This window comes from Neomonachus schauinslandi, chromosome 5, assembly GCF_002201575.2.
Source record: "Neomonachus schauinslandi chromosome 5, ASM220157v2, whole genome shotgun sequence".
In the NCBI taxonomy this organism is placed as follows: domain Eukaryota; kingdom Metazoa; phylum Chordata; class Mammalia; order Carnivora; family Phocidae; genus Neomonachus; species Neomonachus schauinslandi.
In genome coordinates, this window is record NC_058407.1 from 20,654,188 (window position 1) to 20,674,740 (window position 20,553).

Here is a 20,553-nt window from a genome sequence, read left to right on the forward strand (position 1 = left end):
GTGTGTGTGTGTGTGTGTGTGTGTGTGTGTGTGTGTGTGTGTGTGTGAAAGAGAGAGAGAGAGAGATGGAGGTGGTGCGATAAAGGGAGACTTAGTGGCAGTTCCCAAGCAAAGTGGGAGCTTGGCTTGGAGCAATACACAAGTTCTACTCCAGCCTCTCCCTCAATGGTCATTGGACAGTTAGGGTCTCCCATCAAATCGGCTGCGACAGGCCAAACCACAGGGGCTGGTTCTTGGGGTAATATCAGAGTTCTGCCTGGTTGAGGAGATGAGGAGGTGCTGCCTGGCCAGCTGTCCTCAGGCATTCTCTCCTCGGTCCAGGTCCTCTTAAATTTCAGGCCTGGTAGATTATAATCAAGGAAGAGTGGCTTCATCCAATTCTGTTTTGTTCCCGGGCAGGCTTAAAAATGAAACGCTGACCAGAAAGTCCTCTGGAAAAGTGCAGCACACAGTGGTGCCTGAGACACACTGTCCTCTCCTTTCTGTAAACTCACCAGGCCTGAGAGCTGAGTGCCTGGCCTCTGACCATCACCCAAAGTGGTTGACACCTCCAGGGGACAAACACGCACAGGTCAAAATAATGAAGTATTTGGGGAAGACAGCTGACTCCAAAGAATTCCAAACTAGGCAATATACATGTTCTGAGACAGACATTCTGTAACAGTAGACCAAGCATTTTTAAAAAGCATAAAAACATGCTTAAGGAGACAAAGAAGATATAAGCCTCATGTTGTGACAGTTAGCAGCCACCTTCCTGATCATGTGAGGAGAACCTCTCTGAAGAAGGATCATGTAGACAGATAGCCAAATAGAGACATCTGAGGCCTGGAGGATCAGTTTAGGCCTTGAGGCCCTTGTCCTCAGACAGTGTGAGCTATTCCAGTACATTTTTCCAGTGAAATGAGCCAATAAGTCCCTTTTGGCTTAAGCCAATTTCAGTTGGGTTTCTGACATCGCAAATGTAAAGGTTGGGGATAAAGCATTCCTGATCGGCAGAACAGCCATTGATTAGATTGGATCTGGGCTCTGATTGGATCCAATATCCCTATGTATCCTCAGTCCCATGAAATGATTTGGCCTTTCTAATAAATGCTTCTAAAGGAAACTCTACAGAACTTCAATTCTTTCATTAGAGGCTTTTTTTAGCTTTCATTTTACTAAGTGTTTTAAGGAAGGACCCACTCTAAAATCCAGAATCCGAACATCCTGTAGCCTCAGTATGGCACAATGATATGTTCTGCAATTAGACAAACCAAGGCTTAGCTAACTTAGCCTTACTGCTGTGTGACCATGGATGAGTAATTTTTACCTCTGAGTAAAACGAGAGTGATAATATCTACCTTGAAGTTGCTGTAAATTAGAAATAAAAATGTAGGTTGCCTAGCTACTTTTATGTATACAGCCTGGCTATTATTATAATTATTATTGTTCTAGATCTTATGTTCAGTAGAATGACTGCTCAACTAGCTCCTATAAAATCTGAGCACTCTGAACTATCCATGATGATCCTTTTAGGGAATTATCATGGATCTCCCTAAAGAGAGAACTTCACTCAGGTCATATCTTTCCATGTAAAAAACAAATATCCCCGAACAACAATAACAAAAGACTGCATTTCTGAGATTCCCAAAAAGCAGAATTTTTGCACCTCAGTCATTCAAGCTTAACTCATGATCTTTAAACAAGATTATATTACTGACAAAACTCTCTTGATTCTCACCAAATCTGTATTTACCAAGCTCATTCTGTTAGTTTTTCCTCGCTCACTTGGGTCTATCTCCAAAGGTAGGGAGAGTATTTTGTGCTTTTTTGGTCTCTTGTAGCACTTATCCAGATCTAAGATCACAGCTGGCTGCTGTGGTTTGGGCTCTACCCACATAGACTGGCACCTGCAGTGTTACAGACATCATGGATGGGCGGGCTCCTGGGCTGTCTATCAAATGTTCTCTCATTTAAAATGAACAAAACTCTGCCATGCCAACAGTGTAATTAAATAGATCCAAGCTGCAGGGATTGCAGATATTCAGTAAAGTCTGCCAACCCTTTTTGTATCTGAAATCTGGGAAAGTTGACAGGTAGTGGTCTTGGAAAAGTCTTCAGCAGCCCATACTCTAGCTATTGCTTTATATTAGTGACAATGTCCATAAGTAAAAAATAAGGAACTTGATGAATGTATCTAAAATTTTAATAAAGTAAGGCATAACATGAGAAAAGGACATGAAATAACATATAATAGACATAATAATGCTATGTATGTTTTTTTCAAAGTACTTTTCCATGTATGTACTATTTTCTTTGGTCTTCATGATAAGCCATGGGGCAGCAAAGGTAGGTATTACTGCCTGCATTTTAGAGATGAGAAAGCTCAGCCTCAAAGAGACTGTCCATGTGCCCGGTCAAGAAGGCAAGTAACTGAACTAGTCCTGAATCTAATTTTTTTTTTTTTTTTTTACAATAACAATAATGAAAGAAGAAAATGATGGCGGCTCTCATTTACTGAGATCTTACCATCTGCCAAGCACTTTGATCAGTAAAGATTTTATCTCATTTCTTATAACAATCGTGTAAAACTAGCATCATGTTCTCCATTTTACAATAAGAAAACTGTGGCTCAGAGAGGTAAATTACTTGTTCTGGGACTGACAAGTGGTAAAGAGCAGAGTCAAGATCTGAGTCTTTCTCTGACTCTAACAACTGTACTCTTTGCAGTGTGCATACTGCAGCTTCCTGTGATGATAATCAGAGCTAATACGCAAACAATGAATCATGGAACACTACATCAAAAACTAATGATGTACTGTACGGTGACTAACATAACGTAATAAAAAATAATAAAAAAATTAAAAAAATAAAATACATATACATATACAGTAAAAGACATATTTGAATAAGAATACCAAGTGATAAGAGGTAACCCTCTCCTACAATATCAACTTGAGACTCAAAGACCAGCAATGACAAAGAGAATATAGTTACCCTCTGTTCCTCAGGAAAATGTATGAAAAATTCAATCTACCCAAAATGCCACAGATTTGAAATTACCTTGGCATAAACGCAGCTATCTGACAGCCTCATGAATGGACAATATTTATCGCACACAGGACACATGATGATATCTGTAGCTTGGCAGACTTCTTTACTGGAAGAGAGAATAGAAAAGGACTCCTTTTTAATGACATAAGAGCATGTTTTCTTCTCCAATTTCACCAGAATCCTTAACCACTAAATAAGATCCAGTAGACTATTGTCCTTAGAAGCTTCCTAGCCTTCTGTTATTAATGTAAACAAGCGCCTGCACATTTTAATAATTTGATAAACCTACTTATTTATGAGGTTGTTTTTTCGTTTTACATATTAATAAGTTAAACTCTGAAAATACATGAAGCACAACATTGGATATTATACCCTAAATGACACAAAAGTCATTCACAACACTGCACAGATTTGAAGCAACTACATACTGAAGTATAGAAACAACCAGGTACCTAAAAGTGCCTGCTTCAATCTCTAAGTGCATGGTAAGTGAAAACCAATAATGGAGGGCTGAATAAAAATAAGATGCACTAGGGGAGCCTGGGTGGCTCAGTCGTTGAGCGTCTGCCTTCAGCTCAGGTCATGATCCCAGGGTCCTGGGATCGAGCCCCGCATCAGGCTCCCTGCTCGGCGGGGAAGCCTGCTTCTCCCTCTCCCACTCCCCCTGCTTGTGTTCTCTCTCTGTCAAATAAATAAATAAAATCTTTAAAAAAAAAAAATAAGATGCACTAGTTCTAGGGGAAAACTATATCCCCATTAACAATTCCACCAGAAAGTAAAATATTTTTACAGGAGGCAGAATCAATCAATCACTTTTATTTTTGCAATCACTTTTAAAAGGCACACTTATTATTTAAGATCATTGTCTAGCCTGGCAATAAAATCTCTATGAATACCTTAAACTATATTCTGGTGAGAGAGAGCTAAGATAACAATCCTCAACACTGAATCATTCTCAAGGCCCCAGCAAGTTGGTAAGATTCTTCCCGGCTTAGGTTTAAATGGTCCTTGTAAAAACACAGCATTCATAAAAAAGGATTATTAACCCACCATTTTGCAGGATTAGCAGAAAGAGAAAAGGTAAAAAAGTCAGAAAGAGAGCAACTTTTAGCCAGTGAATGGAAGTGATTTTTCTGTGAACACAGAGTGGCTTATATGTCCATAAATGTAAAGTCTGATTCCCTCGTAACTGAAGACTACAGCAGGAGGCAATGGATGGAACATCTAGTGAATTGAGCCTTCTGAATTCTTCCCAGGAGTGACTGAGAAGGAAGTTAGAAGGAAAAGTGGGCCCACAGTCCGGGAACATCCCCAAAGCACCACCACCCATCTCTAAATTGAAGCAAAGGCAGGCTCACCCAGAGCTCCCCATACCTGACTTGGCAGTGATCCAGAGTAATGACTCCATACAAAAAGACAAACAATCCAATGAAGGCAGCTGGGAAGAGCATGCCGGTATACCAGCCCAACCAGGCAAAATACAACCCAATCTTCTCTCCAAAGTACCGCCTGTTTAAGACACAAGAGCCTTGCAAATCATAGTGAAGTGTTTAGAGTGAGGCATTATAAAATACTTTGCTCAGTCATGTTACTGGCCTTGCTGATACATGCATCCAAGAGAATAGAGCACTTGACCAAACTAAGGCTCTGGCTTAAATTTCTTCTCCTATCATATATCAGAAATAGATGAACCCTTCCATAAAAGAGCATGATTATATACAAGCTTGTTCTGAGAACACAAATAAACCCATGCCCATTCAGGAAGATACGACACTTATTAATACAGAACCAGGAGAATTTGAAGTATTGGTGACAACACATCATCTCATCTTTGCTATTTCTGAGTGTGTGCTTTTTTGTAACAAATGTATTATAATTACATATATCTTTAAAAATAGTTATTGCAAAAAACTTTAAACACCCTTTCAATATTTTGTAGCTTTCTAAGATGTTTACAATGCTAGAATCACAAGATATTAGAAAGAAAAAAAACTAATTACAGAGATTCAAAATGAATTGGTTATGAGAGCAACTTTTCCTTTTAAGTGATGATTTTTCACAAGTTTCAACATCTACCTCAATAAATATTTTTTCTGAGACTAACCAGTCTGCCTAGTGCCCTGCAGTGTGCGAAGTTTAGAAATGTCCAGGGAATTCCTTGCTTTTTCTTTCTCAAACACCATTAATAATATAATTGACTTATGTTAGAATACAACCCAAATTCTGCTTTCTATGCCTCTCAACTGCTATATTTCATTAGTTAGAAGTTAATTACTTTTTAGTCTAATATAAGAATATTCTAATTATTTTTTTAATTTGCAAAGTTAATTTATTCAGGAAAAATATGAAGAAGCAAAATATTTTAGCTTATATAGACATGCTTACATTTTTTAAATTTTTCCTTTCTTTTCTATTTCTAAGATTAAAAATACTTAAATACATTCTTTCAATAGAAGAAAATCCATCATAGTAAAGTAGTCACTTAAATCACCTAATAGCTTTTTTTTTTTAATTTTATTATGTTAGTCACCATACATCATTAGTTTTTGATGTAATGATCCACGATCCATTGTTTTCATATAACACCCAGTGCTCCATGCAGTACGTGCCCTCCTTAATACCCATCACCCGGCTAACCCATCCCCCACCCCCCTCCCCTCTAAAACCCTGTTTGTTTCTCAGAGTCCATAGTCTCTCATGGTTCATCTCTCCCTCCGATTCCCACCCCCCTTCATTTATTCTCATTCTAAACAAATGTTGCTGACCACCTGTTTCCAAATACTGGCTTCTGCTTTTCTCTTAGAATGTCCAATGGTTCCTAAAAGCTCCAAAAGATGGAATAAAGATCATTTATCCTCTCTTCTACTGTGTCCCAACAGAAACTTTCCACTCTTTGAAGACTTTTCCAACGTACATTCAAATACACAGATACATTCTTTTATTCATTCAACAAATAAAAAAAATATTTTCCATGTGGCAAATATTGTGCTAGGAGCTGAGGATACAAAATCAGCTTGGTCCCTGCTCTTGTGCAGCTCACAGGCTGACAGAGTAGACAGACATCAATCAATTAAAGAAATAATTTTATAATTAGAACACTGGGAAAAGGGCTACAAAAGGAGATGAACACAATTCCCCAAGTATATAAACCAAGACCATGTGACCACCCTACTTAGGGAAGACTTCTCTGAGGAGGTGACTATTAACTAGGTGGGACTGGGGACAGGATCAAGTGTTTCCAGCAGAGGAACCATAAGTATAAAGATCCTACGGCAGAAGGGACCAGGTGAAATAAGGGCAGTGTGCCTGGAACACTGATAACAAGAGATGGGCTGGTGAGGTAGGTGGAGGCTGGGCCTCCCGGAGGGTCTTATAAACCATGCTAAATGCATTGATCCTTGTCTTGAGAGAATGGGAAAATCATAAGAGAGTTTTAACATTCAAAGGACATAATCAGATTTAATTCCAAAAAGATCACTCTGCTTGCAGGGTAGATAATGGATTGGAAATGACCAGAATGGGAAAAGGGAGACCAAGTATAGGACAACAGCCATCATCCAGGTTATTAGGTGAAGGAGGCAGTATGATAGAGGAAGTCCTGGGGTGTGTCCAGAAACAAGAGACATGGAGGAAGCAAAATCTGTAGGATAAGAGCTACTTAAGAGTTGAGATTTCCTAGATACTCCACCACTTCATTCTAATGAAATATTGCTTATGCTTTTCATCTCCATTCCTTTGGCCTATACAAATCCTACTCTCTTCCAGGCTCAGCTCTACAGAGCCTTCCACAGAGGCACCAACCCATATCTATCCTTTCCATTTTTCCAAATTGTTATAAAACTAATCACCTTCATCATACATTTTACCTAGCTGCATAGTCTTTTATTGTTTTCTAGTTGTTTCAAGTATGCAGAGCCTGTTTTACTGAAGGAAACTGAGTTTCTCAGATATGGTGGCTTCCATTTGTCTTTGCCAATATTATTTAGCATCATACTAGAAACACAATGGGCAGTTAATTAACTCATTGACAAACAGGTGGATATTTTGCCTGCAGTAATTTTCTGTAATTTTTGATCAGTGTAATCCTGTAATATTGGGACTGAGGCTGGTAAGAGCACTTACTTGTATTTTTTTCTTCCTCCACTGTTTTAGCATGTATTGAGACCGGTCAAAAGAAAATTATCTCATCTCAGAAAGTATTTTCCACTCACCCAGATCATCTGGATTATTTGTTACTAACACAAAGAATAGTATACAATTCATCAATGACCCTGGGTCAGTAGGAATAAATACTTAGTAACAAGGACTCTGGCAGGAAGAATGACTACCCAGGGAGACAAAATGTAAAGTGAGTTGTCTTATTATGTCATTTTCCTCTGGGCTCATTTTTTTAAGGGCACTAGTGAAAGTAAACCAAATCCAGCTAGTCTAGAAAATGAGACATGATTTTCTTTTTTATAAGGAATCCACGAAGTGTGGATTGTTGCTACCCAATTTTAATAACCAGTCTCTAAATAAATAATGAGATGTCAGAGTATAATGCTGCCATGGCAGAAAGTTGGACATAAGTAGTTAAAAAAACATACACTTCCACTGTACAATTATCATAGGTTAAAAGCTGATATACTAATATACTAATTTGACTTGCAGAATTAAAACAATCTTTAAAGGTTATTAGTTGAAAATTACAATAAGCCTGAAATTTATTAGAATGATAGAACTCCATTTTTCTTACTTACATAGGTGTAAGTGTGTAAGATTAATATTCCATTTGTCACTAATATATGTAAGCCTGTCACCTCTCTGCAATTGTTACTGATAATTTGTCAATAACAGTCGCATGGATGACCTGCTCCATATAAAGTCCTCTGGAAGGCCTGACTGATCTCACAGGCCCCTTCCTGAGACCTTTTTGGAGGAAGCACCATCCTCAGCAGAGTGAGGTCTAGTTTACCAAGAATGACCGATGTCCTCTGATGAGTTGCCTTCTTGAGATGAAGCCAGATTTGAGTAAGAGCTGTGTAACTCAGACTTTTTCCTTGTCCCAGCTGACAGCCTGCCCTAATCATTCTGTGCAAGTTTTATATTTGCAGCTGGTTAAGAACTCACCTTACAAGGTCCAAAGGCTGGTATTTATACCACACGCCCCAGGAGGCCCAGCACTCATAGAGCAGATGTCGGTGGTTTTCCGCTCCGTGGGTTCTAATGGAGTTTTTACTTCTGTAACTTCCCTGGGATAAAAACACCACCTTCCAGTGAGGTAATACCAAAAAATCCATAAGGAAAAGCTGATAGTAATACTAGTCTTTTATGGAAGGAATAGTGATAGGGGTGATATCAGAAAGAAATGGATCCATACTATCGAAAGGAAAGCAGTTATTGTGGACATAATCTTGTTGATGGTGCTATGTAGTAAAAAGCACATGCTTGCTAGGAATCAGGCAGGTTTGAACTGAGTTCAAATTCAGTTCCACTACTTCTTAGCTAGGAGACCTTAATCTCTCTGAGCCTTAGATTTCTAGTTCATTATGGAACTAATAATTCCTGCCTCATTAAGTTTCTTTCATGGTTTGAGTGAATAAAGTGTCTTGCCTAGGGGTCATGCCCAAGACTTAGCTCTCTTTTCCATTTGTCTCAAGACAGGGTAGTTGGTAAACAGCCACAGCTGTACCCTTGCCTTACCCACACAAAAACCCTAAAATACAAAAGCTGGATAGTACCTCAAAATTACAACAATTCAAATCTAATTCAACCACCTCATGGGGCAAATGAGGAGACCCAGGGCCAGACAGCTGGAGGTTTTTCTGAGTTCAGTTAGTGGCGATGCTAGTTTCATAAACAGAAAAAGTACTTTCTGGAGGACTAATTATTAATATTAACCTGAGAAGTTCTTTCTTAGTGGAAGGTGAACAAGACTGAGAGATAAGAAACTCAGGTTCTAGTCTCAGCTCAATCAACAACTCACACAGTAACTAGAGGGGGCTAACCTTTCTCTAAACCTCTATTTAAATTTTTAACATGAAACAAGGACAACAATATCTTCCCTTCTTGCTCTTCTGCCTCTGAAGGTTATTAGGATGTTAAAGAATATAATTAAGTTAAACTGAGAGGAAAGAGTCAGCAGTGATTATGTTACTGTTTCCGCTATTACTAATTTAGGTCTCTTCTCATAGAATACAGGGTTTTACTGAGGCATGGAAGTCAAAGAGACTTCCTGCGTTATATTCTCCACAGTGCTTTCTAAAAAGTATCCGCTCAACTGGTTATCTGTTGATTTCGTTCAAATGGAGTTCAGTAAGATGCATGAATTACTCCATGTAGTTTCAGAACTGCATCTTCTCAGACATCGTCATACCTGCCACCTACTCACCTGCACAGATACTTCCGCTCACCTACCATTGTTCAGACACTGCCCTCGCTACGGGCAAGGGCTCGGCTGTGGGAGGATGCAGCTGTCACTGAAACCTTTTTTGGGCAATCCAATGAATAACTATAGGAAGCACATGATGTTTTGGGGGGTGGGAATCTGTCTTGAGAGTTCAGAATCACCTGTGTGTGGCTTTAAAAACCTTTGGGTCAAAAGGTTTGCTTTTGTCATATGAGAGGGATCATTCCAAAAATGTTTCATGGAAGTCTGAAAATAGGGTCTGAGACCAAAGCTTCTAGTTTTCTTAATGAATAAGATTTGTAAAATTCTCCATCACCTTTGCATCCTTGTGGTGTTTAAAACAACAGAAGCAGCACTGTAAGCCAAATAAAAGGTATGTTTTGGAAAGACTTGCCATTTGCGAATTGTTGGAACTGTTCTGCAAAGTTTACTGGCAAACCATTAACATTGTTTCCAGTAGAAGACTTCTGGAAATAACTCCCAGGAGTTCCAGCCTGGCTAGTTTGTGAGGTCCTACAGGGTATGGGCAAGGATAATCATCTTTGTGCTCTTTGTCTCACAGTGACCGGTACAAAGTAGGGGTTCAATACCATGAAGATGACAACAATCTCTCACCAATCATAAGGATTATGTCCCTGAAAACCTATGTGTACAAGAGAATTCTGGGTTAAATAACCCAAGATTGAATGGGGAAAGCAGGGTTAAGGGTAACCACAGTTATATTTGCTAAAGCCCTTATATATGACAAAAACCACGTAGCAAATAAAGAGAATATCAAAACTTATGTATCTTAAATGAGCAATAATAGGTACAATACTATTCATTTCCATTCATCACCCTGTGGTTACCAGAGGCTTTTCAAGATGGTTCCCTCCTACTCTCTAAGGAATAGCTATAAATTTCTTTGTTACAGAGACCATACATTTCAGGAACATTTCCCCCATGGGTCTGGTGCCTCATGCAAATTTTCAGTGCTTCTTTAATTTTATGACTTGGAGTTCCTCTGAATCCATGCTGAGTGACTCTTGATTCAAGTATTCTTATAATTACATAAAAAAAGATATATAGAAATAAATCTATGATGGGGGAGAGACTTCACAATGCAAGTAGACCCTAATTATCCACTGAATAAATTAAATTCATTCTGAACAAATGTCATATCAACAACTCAGTTAATGACTATTCCAGAAGCTAATTTAATAACAAGAAATTGACAGAGGAAAGGCAGGACAATACCTCATGCAGAGGAAATGCAGCTTCATAGGAGCCATTGGTAAGCAAACGATTCAGACCTAAAACAAAAAAGTTCAGTTCGAATTAATACTGGGTTTGAATCCTCACAACATTCAAGACTAATATAAGGGTGGTACTTTTTGGAGAAAACAATTAGGGTTTCAAACGTGATTCAAACCCAGCTGGGGACTCCAACAGTTTAGAAAGTTTGGCTATCTGCTAGGAAATTGGAATCGAGAGCTGGGAAATTGGATTTTCAAATAGAAAAAAAAAAAAAACAACAACAAAAAACGGTGAAGTATACCTACTACAGTGCCAGGCACAAAGATGGGAATGTACTGAGAAAAGTGGGTGAATTTATCATACCCCCCAAAAAGGTTTTCTACCAGGAGCTCTTTTTATATTTTCATTCAGAAGCTTTAATGTGGATAAATCTAACTCTTCTGCGTTGGACTAGTGGTATGATTTTGAAAAAGTCTTCTTGTCCTCAGGCCTCAATTTTTTCATACATAAAATGGGGGAGGGGTGTTGGATATGTGGATGTTTTTTAGAGAGAGAGAGCACATGTGCACAAGAGAAGGGAGGCGTAGAGGGAGACAGAGAGAGAGAGAGAGAGCGAGAGAGAGAATCTTAAGCAGGCTGCATGCTGGGCATGGAGCCTGATGCAGGGTTCGTCCTCACGACCTTGACTGAGATCATGACCTGAACTGAAATCAAGGGTTGGACACTTGGGGTACCTGGGTGGCTCAGTCGTTAAGCGTCTGCCTTCGGCTCAGGCCATGATCCCAGGGTCCTGGGTTCGAGCCCCACATCAGGCTCCCTGCTCAATGGGAAGCCTGCTTCTCCATCTCCCACTCCCCCTGCTTGTGCTCCCTCTCTCGCGGTCTTTCTCTCCGTCAAATAAATAAATAAAAACATAAAAAAAAAGAGTTGGACACTTAACTGACTGAGAGCCACCAAGGTGCCCTGGATATGTGGATTATTTTAAAAATAGCTTTATTGAGGCATAACTGACATACCATAAATAGCACAGATTTAAAACATACAATTTGAGAAGATTTGACTTATATATGCACACCTGAAACCATCAGCACAGTCAAGATAGTAAACATATCCATACCCCAAAGTTTTATCATGCCACTTTGTAACTGCACTCCTCCCTATGCCATCTCCAAAGCAAACACTGATCGCTTTCTGTCATTATGAGTTTGCATTTTCTAGAGTTTTATATAAATGGAATTATACAGCATTACTCCTTTTTATCTGAATTCTTTCACTCAAGATAATGTTTTTATTGCTGAGTATTCCATCATAGAGATATATAACTGTTTACTATTCCCTTGATATTTGTTTCCAGTCCTGAGCTATTACAAATAATGCTACTGTGAGCATTTATATAGAAGTCTTTGTATGGATATCTGCTTTTATCTCTCTTGGGAAAATACTGAGAAATGGAATAATGAGATCATATGGTGGGTATATATTTAACTTTATTTGCCATCTGCATATCTCCTCTTGTGAAATATCTGTTCAAATCTTAGGCTCATTAGTTTTTTTTATTATTGAGTTATGACTTTTTTATATATTCTAGATGTCTTTCATTAGACATATGCTTTGATTTTTTTTTCTCATAGTATGCGGATTCTCTTTTCATTCTCTCAAAAATATACTTCAAAGAGCAAAGGCTTTAATTTTGATGAGGCTCAATTTATCCATTTTTTTCTTTTATGAATTGTATTTAAGAAATTCCCAACTAACCTAAGGCCACAAAAATTTTCTCCTGGAGCCTTTATAATCTTAGGTTTTATATTTATTTTTTTTCAAGAATTTTTATTTATTTATTTGAGACAGACAGAGACAGCACAAGTGGGGGAAAGGGACAGAGGAAGAAGCTGACTGCTGAGCAGGGAGCCCAATGTGGTGCTCAATCCCAGGACCCTGTGATAATGACCTGAGCCAAAGGCAGATGCTTAACTGACTGAGCCAACCAGGTGCCCCTAGGCTTTATATTTAGATCCATGATCCATTTGAGTTAATTTTTATATATGGGTTAATTTTTTTTTTTTTTGCATATGGGTATGAATTGTCGCAGCACCATTTTTTGAAAAGAGAATCCTTTATCTACTGAATTGTCTTTGAGCCTTTGTCAAAAATCAATTGTCCACATATGTGTGGCTCTACTTACGGATTCTCTATTCTGTTCCACAGATCTATTTGTCTATCTTTACATCAATACCACACTCTTTTGATTACTTTAGGTCTATAATAATTCTTGAAATCAAGAAGGGTTAACCCTCCATTTGTGCTTTTTTTTTCAAAGTTACTTTGGCTATTCTAAGTTATGAATTTTTTAATCAGCTTGTCAGTTTCCATAGACACATACACACACACAACCTTGGGAGTTTGAATGAGATTGCACTGAATCTATAGATTAAATTGGAGAGAACTGACAATATTGAATCTTCTGATCGATGAACAGGGTGTATCAGGGTATATTTTTCAAGTCTTAAATTTCTCACAAATGTTCTGTAGTTTTCAGTGTACATACCTTACATATCTTCTTTTAAGATTTATTTATTTGAGAGAGAGAGAGATGGGGAGATGCAGGAGAGGGAGAGAGAGTCTCAAACAGACTGCTCTGAGCACAGAGCCCAAGTGCAGGGCTCAGTTTCAGGACCCTGAGGACCACAACCCAAGCTGTAACCAAGAGTCAGATGCTCAACAGACTGTGCTGCCCAGGCACCCCTTACATATCTCTTGTCAGATAAGTCTTTCATATTTTTTTTTGATATTATTGTAAATGGTATGGTCTTTAAAATTTTAACTCCTTAGTGTTTGTTGCTAGTTTATAGAAATACAATTGAGTTTTGTATATCAGTTTTTTTTCTTGCAACATAGCTATACTCATTCTACTAGTGTTTTTTTTAGATCCTGTTGGAGCTTCTATACAGATGATCATGTCATCTGAGACTAAGGACAGTTTTACTTCTTTTTCAATTTGGATGCCTACTATTTTTCTTGTCTTATTCCATTGGCTAGTAAAATGATGACTACAAGAGAAGACATACTTGTCCTGTTCCTTATCTTGGGGGAAAGCATTTAGTTTTTACCATCAAGTATAATTTAACCATAAGTATTTTATAGATGTACTTTACTAAGGTTGAGGAAGTTCCTTTCTATTCACAGTTTGCTGAGTTTTTATCAGGAACAAATGCAGAATTTTGCCAAATGCTTTTTCTGTATCTATAGAGATGACCATATTGTTTTCCTTTTTTACTTTGCCAACGTAAAACAACAAACAAACCATCAAACAAAAAACAAACCTTGCAGACCTAGATAAGCCCTACTTGATCATGATGGATTGTCCTTTTTATGTATTGTTGTGTGTTATTTACTAAACTTTGTTTACAATGTTTGCCTCTATATTCATGAAGTATATTGATTTGTAGTTTTCTAGTATAGTCTTTGCCTGGTTTTGGTACCTGGGTAATACTGCTCTCATATTCTCCGCACTTCAATTTTGTGAAAGAGTTTTGTAAAATTGGTATTATTTCTTTCTTGAATGCCTGATAGAATTCGCCAGTAAGATAATCAGCCTGTGGGGGTATTTCTGTGAGAAGATTTTCAAGTACAAATTCAATTTCTTTAATACATATGTATCTAATTAGGTTCTTCTCATTTTTAATGCTTGTATATGTAAGTTTATTATTTTTTAAGTTTTATTGAAACCCCAGTTAGGTAACATACAGTGTTATGTTTCAGGTGTACAATGTAGTGATTTAACACTTCCATATATCACCCAGTGCTCATCACAGTGCATTCCTTAATCCCCATCACCAATTTAACCCATCCTCTACCCGCCTCCCTTCTGGTAACCATTAGTTTATTCTCTATAGTTAAAAGTCTGTTTATGGTTTACCTCTCTCTCTTTTTGTCCCTTTGCTCATTTGTTTTGTTTCTTAAATTCCATATATGGGTGAAATCATATGATATTTGTCTTCCTCTGACTTATTTTGCTTAGTATAATACTCTCTAGCTCCACCTGTGTCATTACAAATGGTTAAGATTTCATTCTATTTTTATGGCTGAGTAATATTCCATTATGCATTTATACCACATTTTCCTTATCCATTCATCAGTTGATGGACACTTGGGCTGGCTACTGTAGATAATGCTGCTATAAACATTGGGGTTTGTGTATCCCTTTGATTTAGTATTTTTTGTATTCCTTGGTTAAATACCTAATAGTGCAATTGCCGGATCATAGGGTAGTTCTATTTTTAACTTTTTGAGGAAACTTAATACTGTTTTTCAGAGTGGCTATACCAGTTTGCATTCCCACCAACAGTGCAAGAGGGTTCCCTTTTCTCCACATCCTCACCAACACCTGCACAATCTACACATTTAATGCAATACCTATCAAAATACCAACAGCAGTTTTCACAGACCTAGAACAAACAAAAATTTGTATGGAACCATAAAAGACCCCAAATAACAAGAGCAATCCTGAAAAAGAAAAACAAAGCTGGAGGCATCACAATTATGGGTTTCAAATTATATTACAAAGTTGTAGTAATTGGGGCGCCTGGGTGACTTAGTTGGTTGAGCGTCTGACTCTTGGTTTTGGCTCAGGTCATGATCTCAGTGTGGTGGGATTGAGCACTGCATCGGGCTCTGCACTCAGCGCAGAGTCTGCTTGAGATTCTCGCCCTCTGCCCCTCACCCCACTTGCTCTCTCTCTCTGAAATAAGTAAATAAAATCTTTTTTTAAAAGCTAACAGTATGGTACTGATACAAAAATAGACACATAGATCAATAGAACAGAATAGAACACCCAGAAATGAACCCACAATTATATGGTCAATTAATCTTTAACAAAGCAGGAAAAAATATCCAATGGGAAAAAGTCTCTTCAACAAATGGCGTTGGGAAAACTGGACCACTGTCTTACACCATACACAAAAATAAATTCAAAGTAGATTAAAGACCTAAATGTGAGACCTGAAACCATAAAAATCCTAGAAGAGAACCCAGGCAGTAACTTCTTTGACATCAGCTGTAGCAACTTATTTCTAGATATGTCTCCTGAGGCAAGGGAAACAAAAGCAAAAATGAACTATTGGGACTACATCAAAATAAAAAGCTTCTGCAGAGCAAAGGAAACAACAAAACTAAAAGGCAACCTATGGAATGGGAGAAGATATTTGCAAATGACATATCTGATAACGGGTTGGTATCCAAAATATGTAAAGAACTTATATAACTCAACAGCCAAAAACAAATAACCCAATTAAAAAATGGGCAGAAAACATGAATAGACATTTTTGTAAAGACATACAGATGGCTAACAGACAGATGAAAGATCCTTACATCACTTATCATCAGGAAAATGCAAATCAAAACTACAATGAGGTATCACCTCACACCAGTCATAATGGCTAAAATCAACAAAATAAGGTTATTTTTTCTTGAATGGGTTTTGATTATTTGCATCTGTCCAGAAATGTGTCCATTTCACTTAAGTTGTTGAATTTATTGACAAAAGATTATTCAAATATTCCCTTAATATACACCAACATTTTTGGTGACAGCATCTCTCCTATTCCTGGAAATTTAGGAATTTGTGTTTTCTCTCTTTTCTTCCTGATAAGCCTGGCTAGAAATCTGCATTAGTTTTCTGTCACTGTGTAAGAAATTACAAGAAATGTAGTAGCTAAAAACAATAGCCATTTATTACCTCACAGTTTCTTTTGGTCAGAAGTCTGAGCATGCTTTACCTACATTTTCTGCTCTAGGTCTCACAAAACCAAAGTGAAGGTTTGAGCTAGACTGCATTCTTACCTGGAGGTTCAACTAGGAAAGGATCCACTGATTATTGACAGAATTGATTTCCTTGCAGCTGCTATGTTCACGACAACTTGCTACTTCAAAACCAGTGAGAGAGAGGGAGTCCCTGTTGCCGCAAGTTTCTGAGCTGGGGGCAAGCCTAAACACTCTTTTAAAGGGCTTGCCTGATTAGGTCAGGCCCACCCAAGATGATCTTCCTTTTGATTAAGTCAAAGTCAAACTGATTAAGAACTCTTTCACATCTGGAAGATCTCCTAAACTTTTCCAAGTAATGTAACATAATCACAGGAGTGACACAATCACCTTTACAATATTCTATTGGTTAAATGTAAGCTATAGTTTCTACCTACACTTAAGGGAAAAGAATTACACAGGGCATGACTAAATGGGAAGTCACCTTGGGTGTGTTCACCATAAGGTTTATAAATTTTTTCAAAGGAATAGCTTTTGGTTTCATTTATTTTCTCTATTTTTTCTGTTTTTTATTTCATCAATTTCTTCTCTTTTATTATTTCCTTTCATCTACCTACCTTCTTTTTCTTTTTCTTGTTTCTTAAGGTGGAAGGGAAGGTCATTAATTTGGACATTTCTTTTCAGATATAGGCATATGGTACTATAAATTTCTCCCTAAGTACTGCACACTTTGATATATTGTTTTCATTTCCATTGAGTACAACATACTGATTTTTCTTTTGAATTCTTCTTTCACTGAGGAGTTATTTAAAAGGTATTAGTTTTAAATATCTGTAAAATCTTGAGATCATCTTCATATTAACATCAAATTTAATTCCACTGTGGTCAAAAAACATTCTATGTATGTTTTTTAGGTACATAAAGAGACTTGAATCTCTTTAGATTTATTAAGTCTTGTTTTATGTCCCCAAACATGGCCTATCTTGGTTATGTTCTATGTGCACTTGAAAATAAAACAAAACAAAACAAAACAAAACAAAACAGGTATTCTGCTGTTGTTGGGAGTAATCTAAAAGATCAATTATGTTCACTGATAAAGTTGTTCAGGTTTTCTAACCCTTACTGATTTTCTATTTATTCTATTAATTACTGACAAAGAAGTACTTAAATATCCAACTATAATTGTGGAGTTGTCTATTTCTCTTTTCAGGTTTCAGTTTTTGCTTCATGTAGTTTGAAGCTCTAGGCTTTTAGGATTGTTACATCCTCCTGATAAATTGCCTGAATTTACTTTTATCCCTGGTAATATTCTTTGCTCTGAAATCCATTTTGTCTGATATCAATATAGCCACTTCAGCTTTATTTTGGTTAAGCATCTTATATAACTTTTTTGAACACCTTTTACTTTTAACCTATTTGTGTCTTCAAAGTTTCTTGCAGGCAGCAAAGAATTTAGGCCTTGATTTTTTACTCAGTGTATAAACTTCTGAATTTTGGATTGGGATCTTTAGAACATTTATGTTCAATGCTCTGTGAATTATGAGGTGTTCCAATTTCACTGGAAATCCTTTGGGGTTGTTCTTTCACTGGCTTTGGGTAGTTTCCTAATACATATGCACTAATTAGTACTCTGCTAAATACTTAAGGGGGGCCCTCTGATGATCTTCAGGGTTGTCTCTTGGTGGAACTTTCTGCTTTTTGGTACTTTGTTCTGTGAACTCTAACTGCCTTGGTTTCCTTGGACTCTTAGCAACATCTTCTCAATTCAGGGAGTCTACCAGGTTCTGCCTGGGTTCTCCCTCCCTAGGCTGCCACCTAGAAACTATGTCAAAGTAGTAAGCTGATGTAATCATGGCACTCACCTCATTTGTTTTCTGTCTCTCAGGGATCTCTATTTTTGGCTGCCCACCATTCAGTGTCTTGAAAAGAATAGTCTCCTGCACTTTTTTTTTTTCTGTTTTTCCTTTGATTATTTCAGGTGGGAGAGTAAATCTTGTGCCTGTTACTCCATCTTGGCCAAAAGTGGAAGTTGAATGTGTTGGTCTTTAAAGTGTCTTTCAAGTCAAGAATTATGCTGCTTCCTAAAATGTACCTCAAGGATGATGACTAGAAGGATGTCTCTCAAGTGGCTAATAGGGGAATGCTCCCTACGCTTAGATCCTGATTAGAGTCCAGAAGCTTAGTCTCAGTGGAAAATGGAACATGCACTGATTCACTTTTTACTGATACAGGGTCAATCAATGTTTAGGTACATTTAATCACAGTAATACAGTAATGTGTTTTAAGATGACTGACATTAACACTAAATGTCCAAGAAAAACGTGAAATGCAAATATCTGTAGGGCTTTTGTATTTTGTCTGGCAGGCAGGAGGCCCTCAATAAATACCTTTGTAATGAATGGATAAATGATTATGTGGAAAGCTCTGATTGCCTGGAGTCTCTATTGAGAAATACACATATCTCATCAATAAACTGAATTTCAAACATCTCAGATATTAGAAAAAACAGAATTCACAGGGACCTAATAAGAGACTCTGATGACCCCGGTAAGTTTATCATAATTTATCAAAATCCTGCAAAGTGAGGAAGTAGTTAATATTTGAAATCTACTACTTCACTAACTTCCCCTTTGAGCACCAATTTTGAAAATACAAGTCAATTTCAAAATTTATTTTATGTACTTATATTGTTAAATAAATCTATGTTGATCTATTAATTGCTCTATTTTGAAAGTGGATTTCAACAGGTTTGATTTTCACAGTTGTAATAAATTCAGAGTGAATCTGGAAAACTTACAGAGTGGTAGTTTACACTCCAGCAAAATGTCCTTACAAACCATGTTTACAAATCAGTATTTTTGTGTTATCTCTAATCAATGTTGGGTCATGGAAGATGTCACTTTCAGATAGAGTTTCAGGTAGAAAATAACATTAGATAAATACTATTCTATCAATAAATTAAATTTTCTTCTAATATGTTATTTCTTTTATTTATGAAACCAAAGATGACAATGAAACATCAGGTCAACAAGCATTTGTCGTTTTACTCCACATTTTTCAGCATAATGCCTGACCCTAGGTTAGTAGTTTACTCTGTGATTGGTCACTTCTAATTAGATAGTTCTTCAGGTCATCATTGCCAATTTTCAAAGCACTGAACTGATGAATGGATAAAGAAGATACATACTATATATACATATGGTATACACACACACACACACACACATATATCTACACACACAATGGAATATTACTCAGCCATAAAAAAAGAATGAAATCTTGCCATTTTCAATGATATGGATAGAGCTACAGAGTATTATAATAAGTGGAATAGTAAAAAACAAATACCATATGATTTCAGTCATATGTAGAATTTAAGAAACAAAACAAATGGGCAAAGGGAGAAAAAACAGAGGGGAGGCAAACCAAGAAACAGACTCTTAACTATAGAGAACAAACTGATGATTACCAGGGGGCAGGTGGGTGGATGGGTTAAATTGGTGATGGGGATTAAGCAGTGCACTTGTTGTGGTGAACACTGGGTGTTGTATGGAAGTGCTGAATCACTATATTGTACACCCAAAACTAATAAAACACTGTATGTTAACTAACTGGAATTTAAATAAAAACTTTAAAAAATAAAAGGCACTGGAGTTCTTGGATAGAATTCTCTTTCTTTCATCAAATGAGAAACTTTTATAAAGGTCATTTCTTACGAGTAACAATACACTTCCTGCATTCCTTTAGAATATTTACAAATCACTGTCTCCTTTTGTCTCCATCTTGACTACTTGTAAAAACAGCTCACATTTTGAGATGCAAAAGTTAAGCGCAATAATTGCTGAATGGCCACATTGTACACAATTTTTACTGTGTAAGGATGATGATGGTTAGACATTAATCATGTTTAAAAGATTTTCAATTCAGTTCAACAAGCACTCCTACTATATGCCAAAACTGTGCTAGGCAATGATGCTAGAAAGATGAATAAGGCAACTTATTTACAATGAAGGAGCTTATCATCCAACTAGCAGTTTTTAGCTGCAGATTCTCAGCACACTAATGTGTTATAATAAATTGTGAGGTGTGCTGCAAGTTATAGCATCAACATTAGTAAAGGCACTGTTTTTTATAAATTT

General features: G+C 37.1%; 1 protein-coding gene across 1 annotated transcript in view; it reads right to left on the reverse strand.

Moving 5' to 3' along the window:
• Positions 1–20,553, reverse strand: part of ANO4 (anoctamin 4) — a 207,167-nt gene that overhangs the window by 85,117 nt on the left and 101,497 nt on the right. Inside the window, exons 9-12 of the mRNA XM_044914740.1 lie at positions 10,658–10,713; positions 8,143–8,264; positions 4,408–4,542; positions 3,043–3,139 (exon numbers count right to left, since the gene is read on the reverse strand). Coding sequence (XP_044770675.1) covers positions 3,043–3,139; positions 4,408–4,542; positions 8,143–8,264; positions 10,658–10,713 — 410 coding nt within the window. The remainder of the gene's footprint in view (positions 1–3,042; positions 3,140–4,407; positions 4,543–8,142; positions 8,265–10,657; positions 10,714–20,553) is intronic.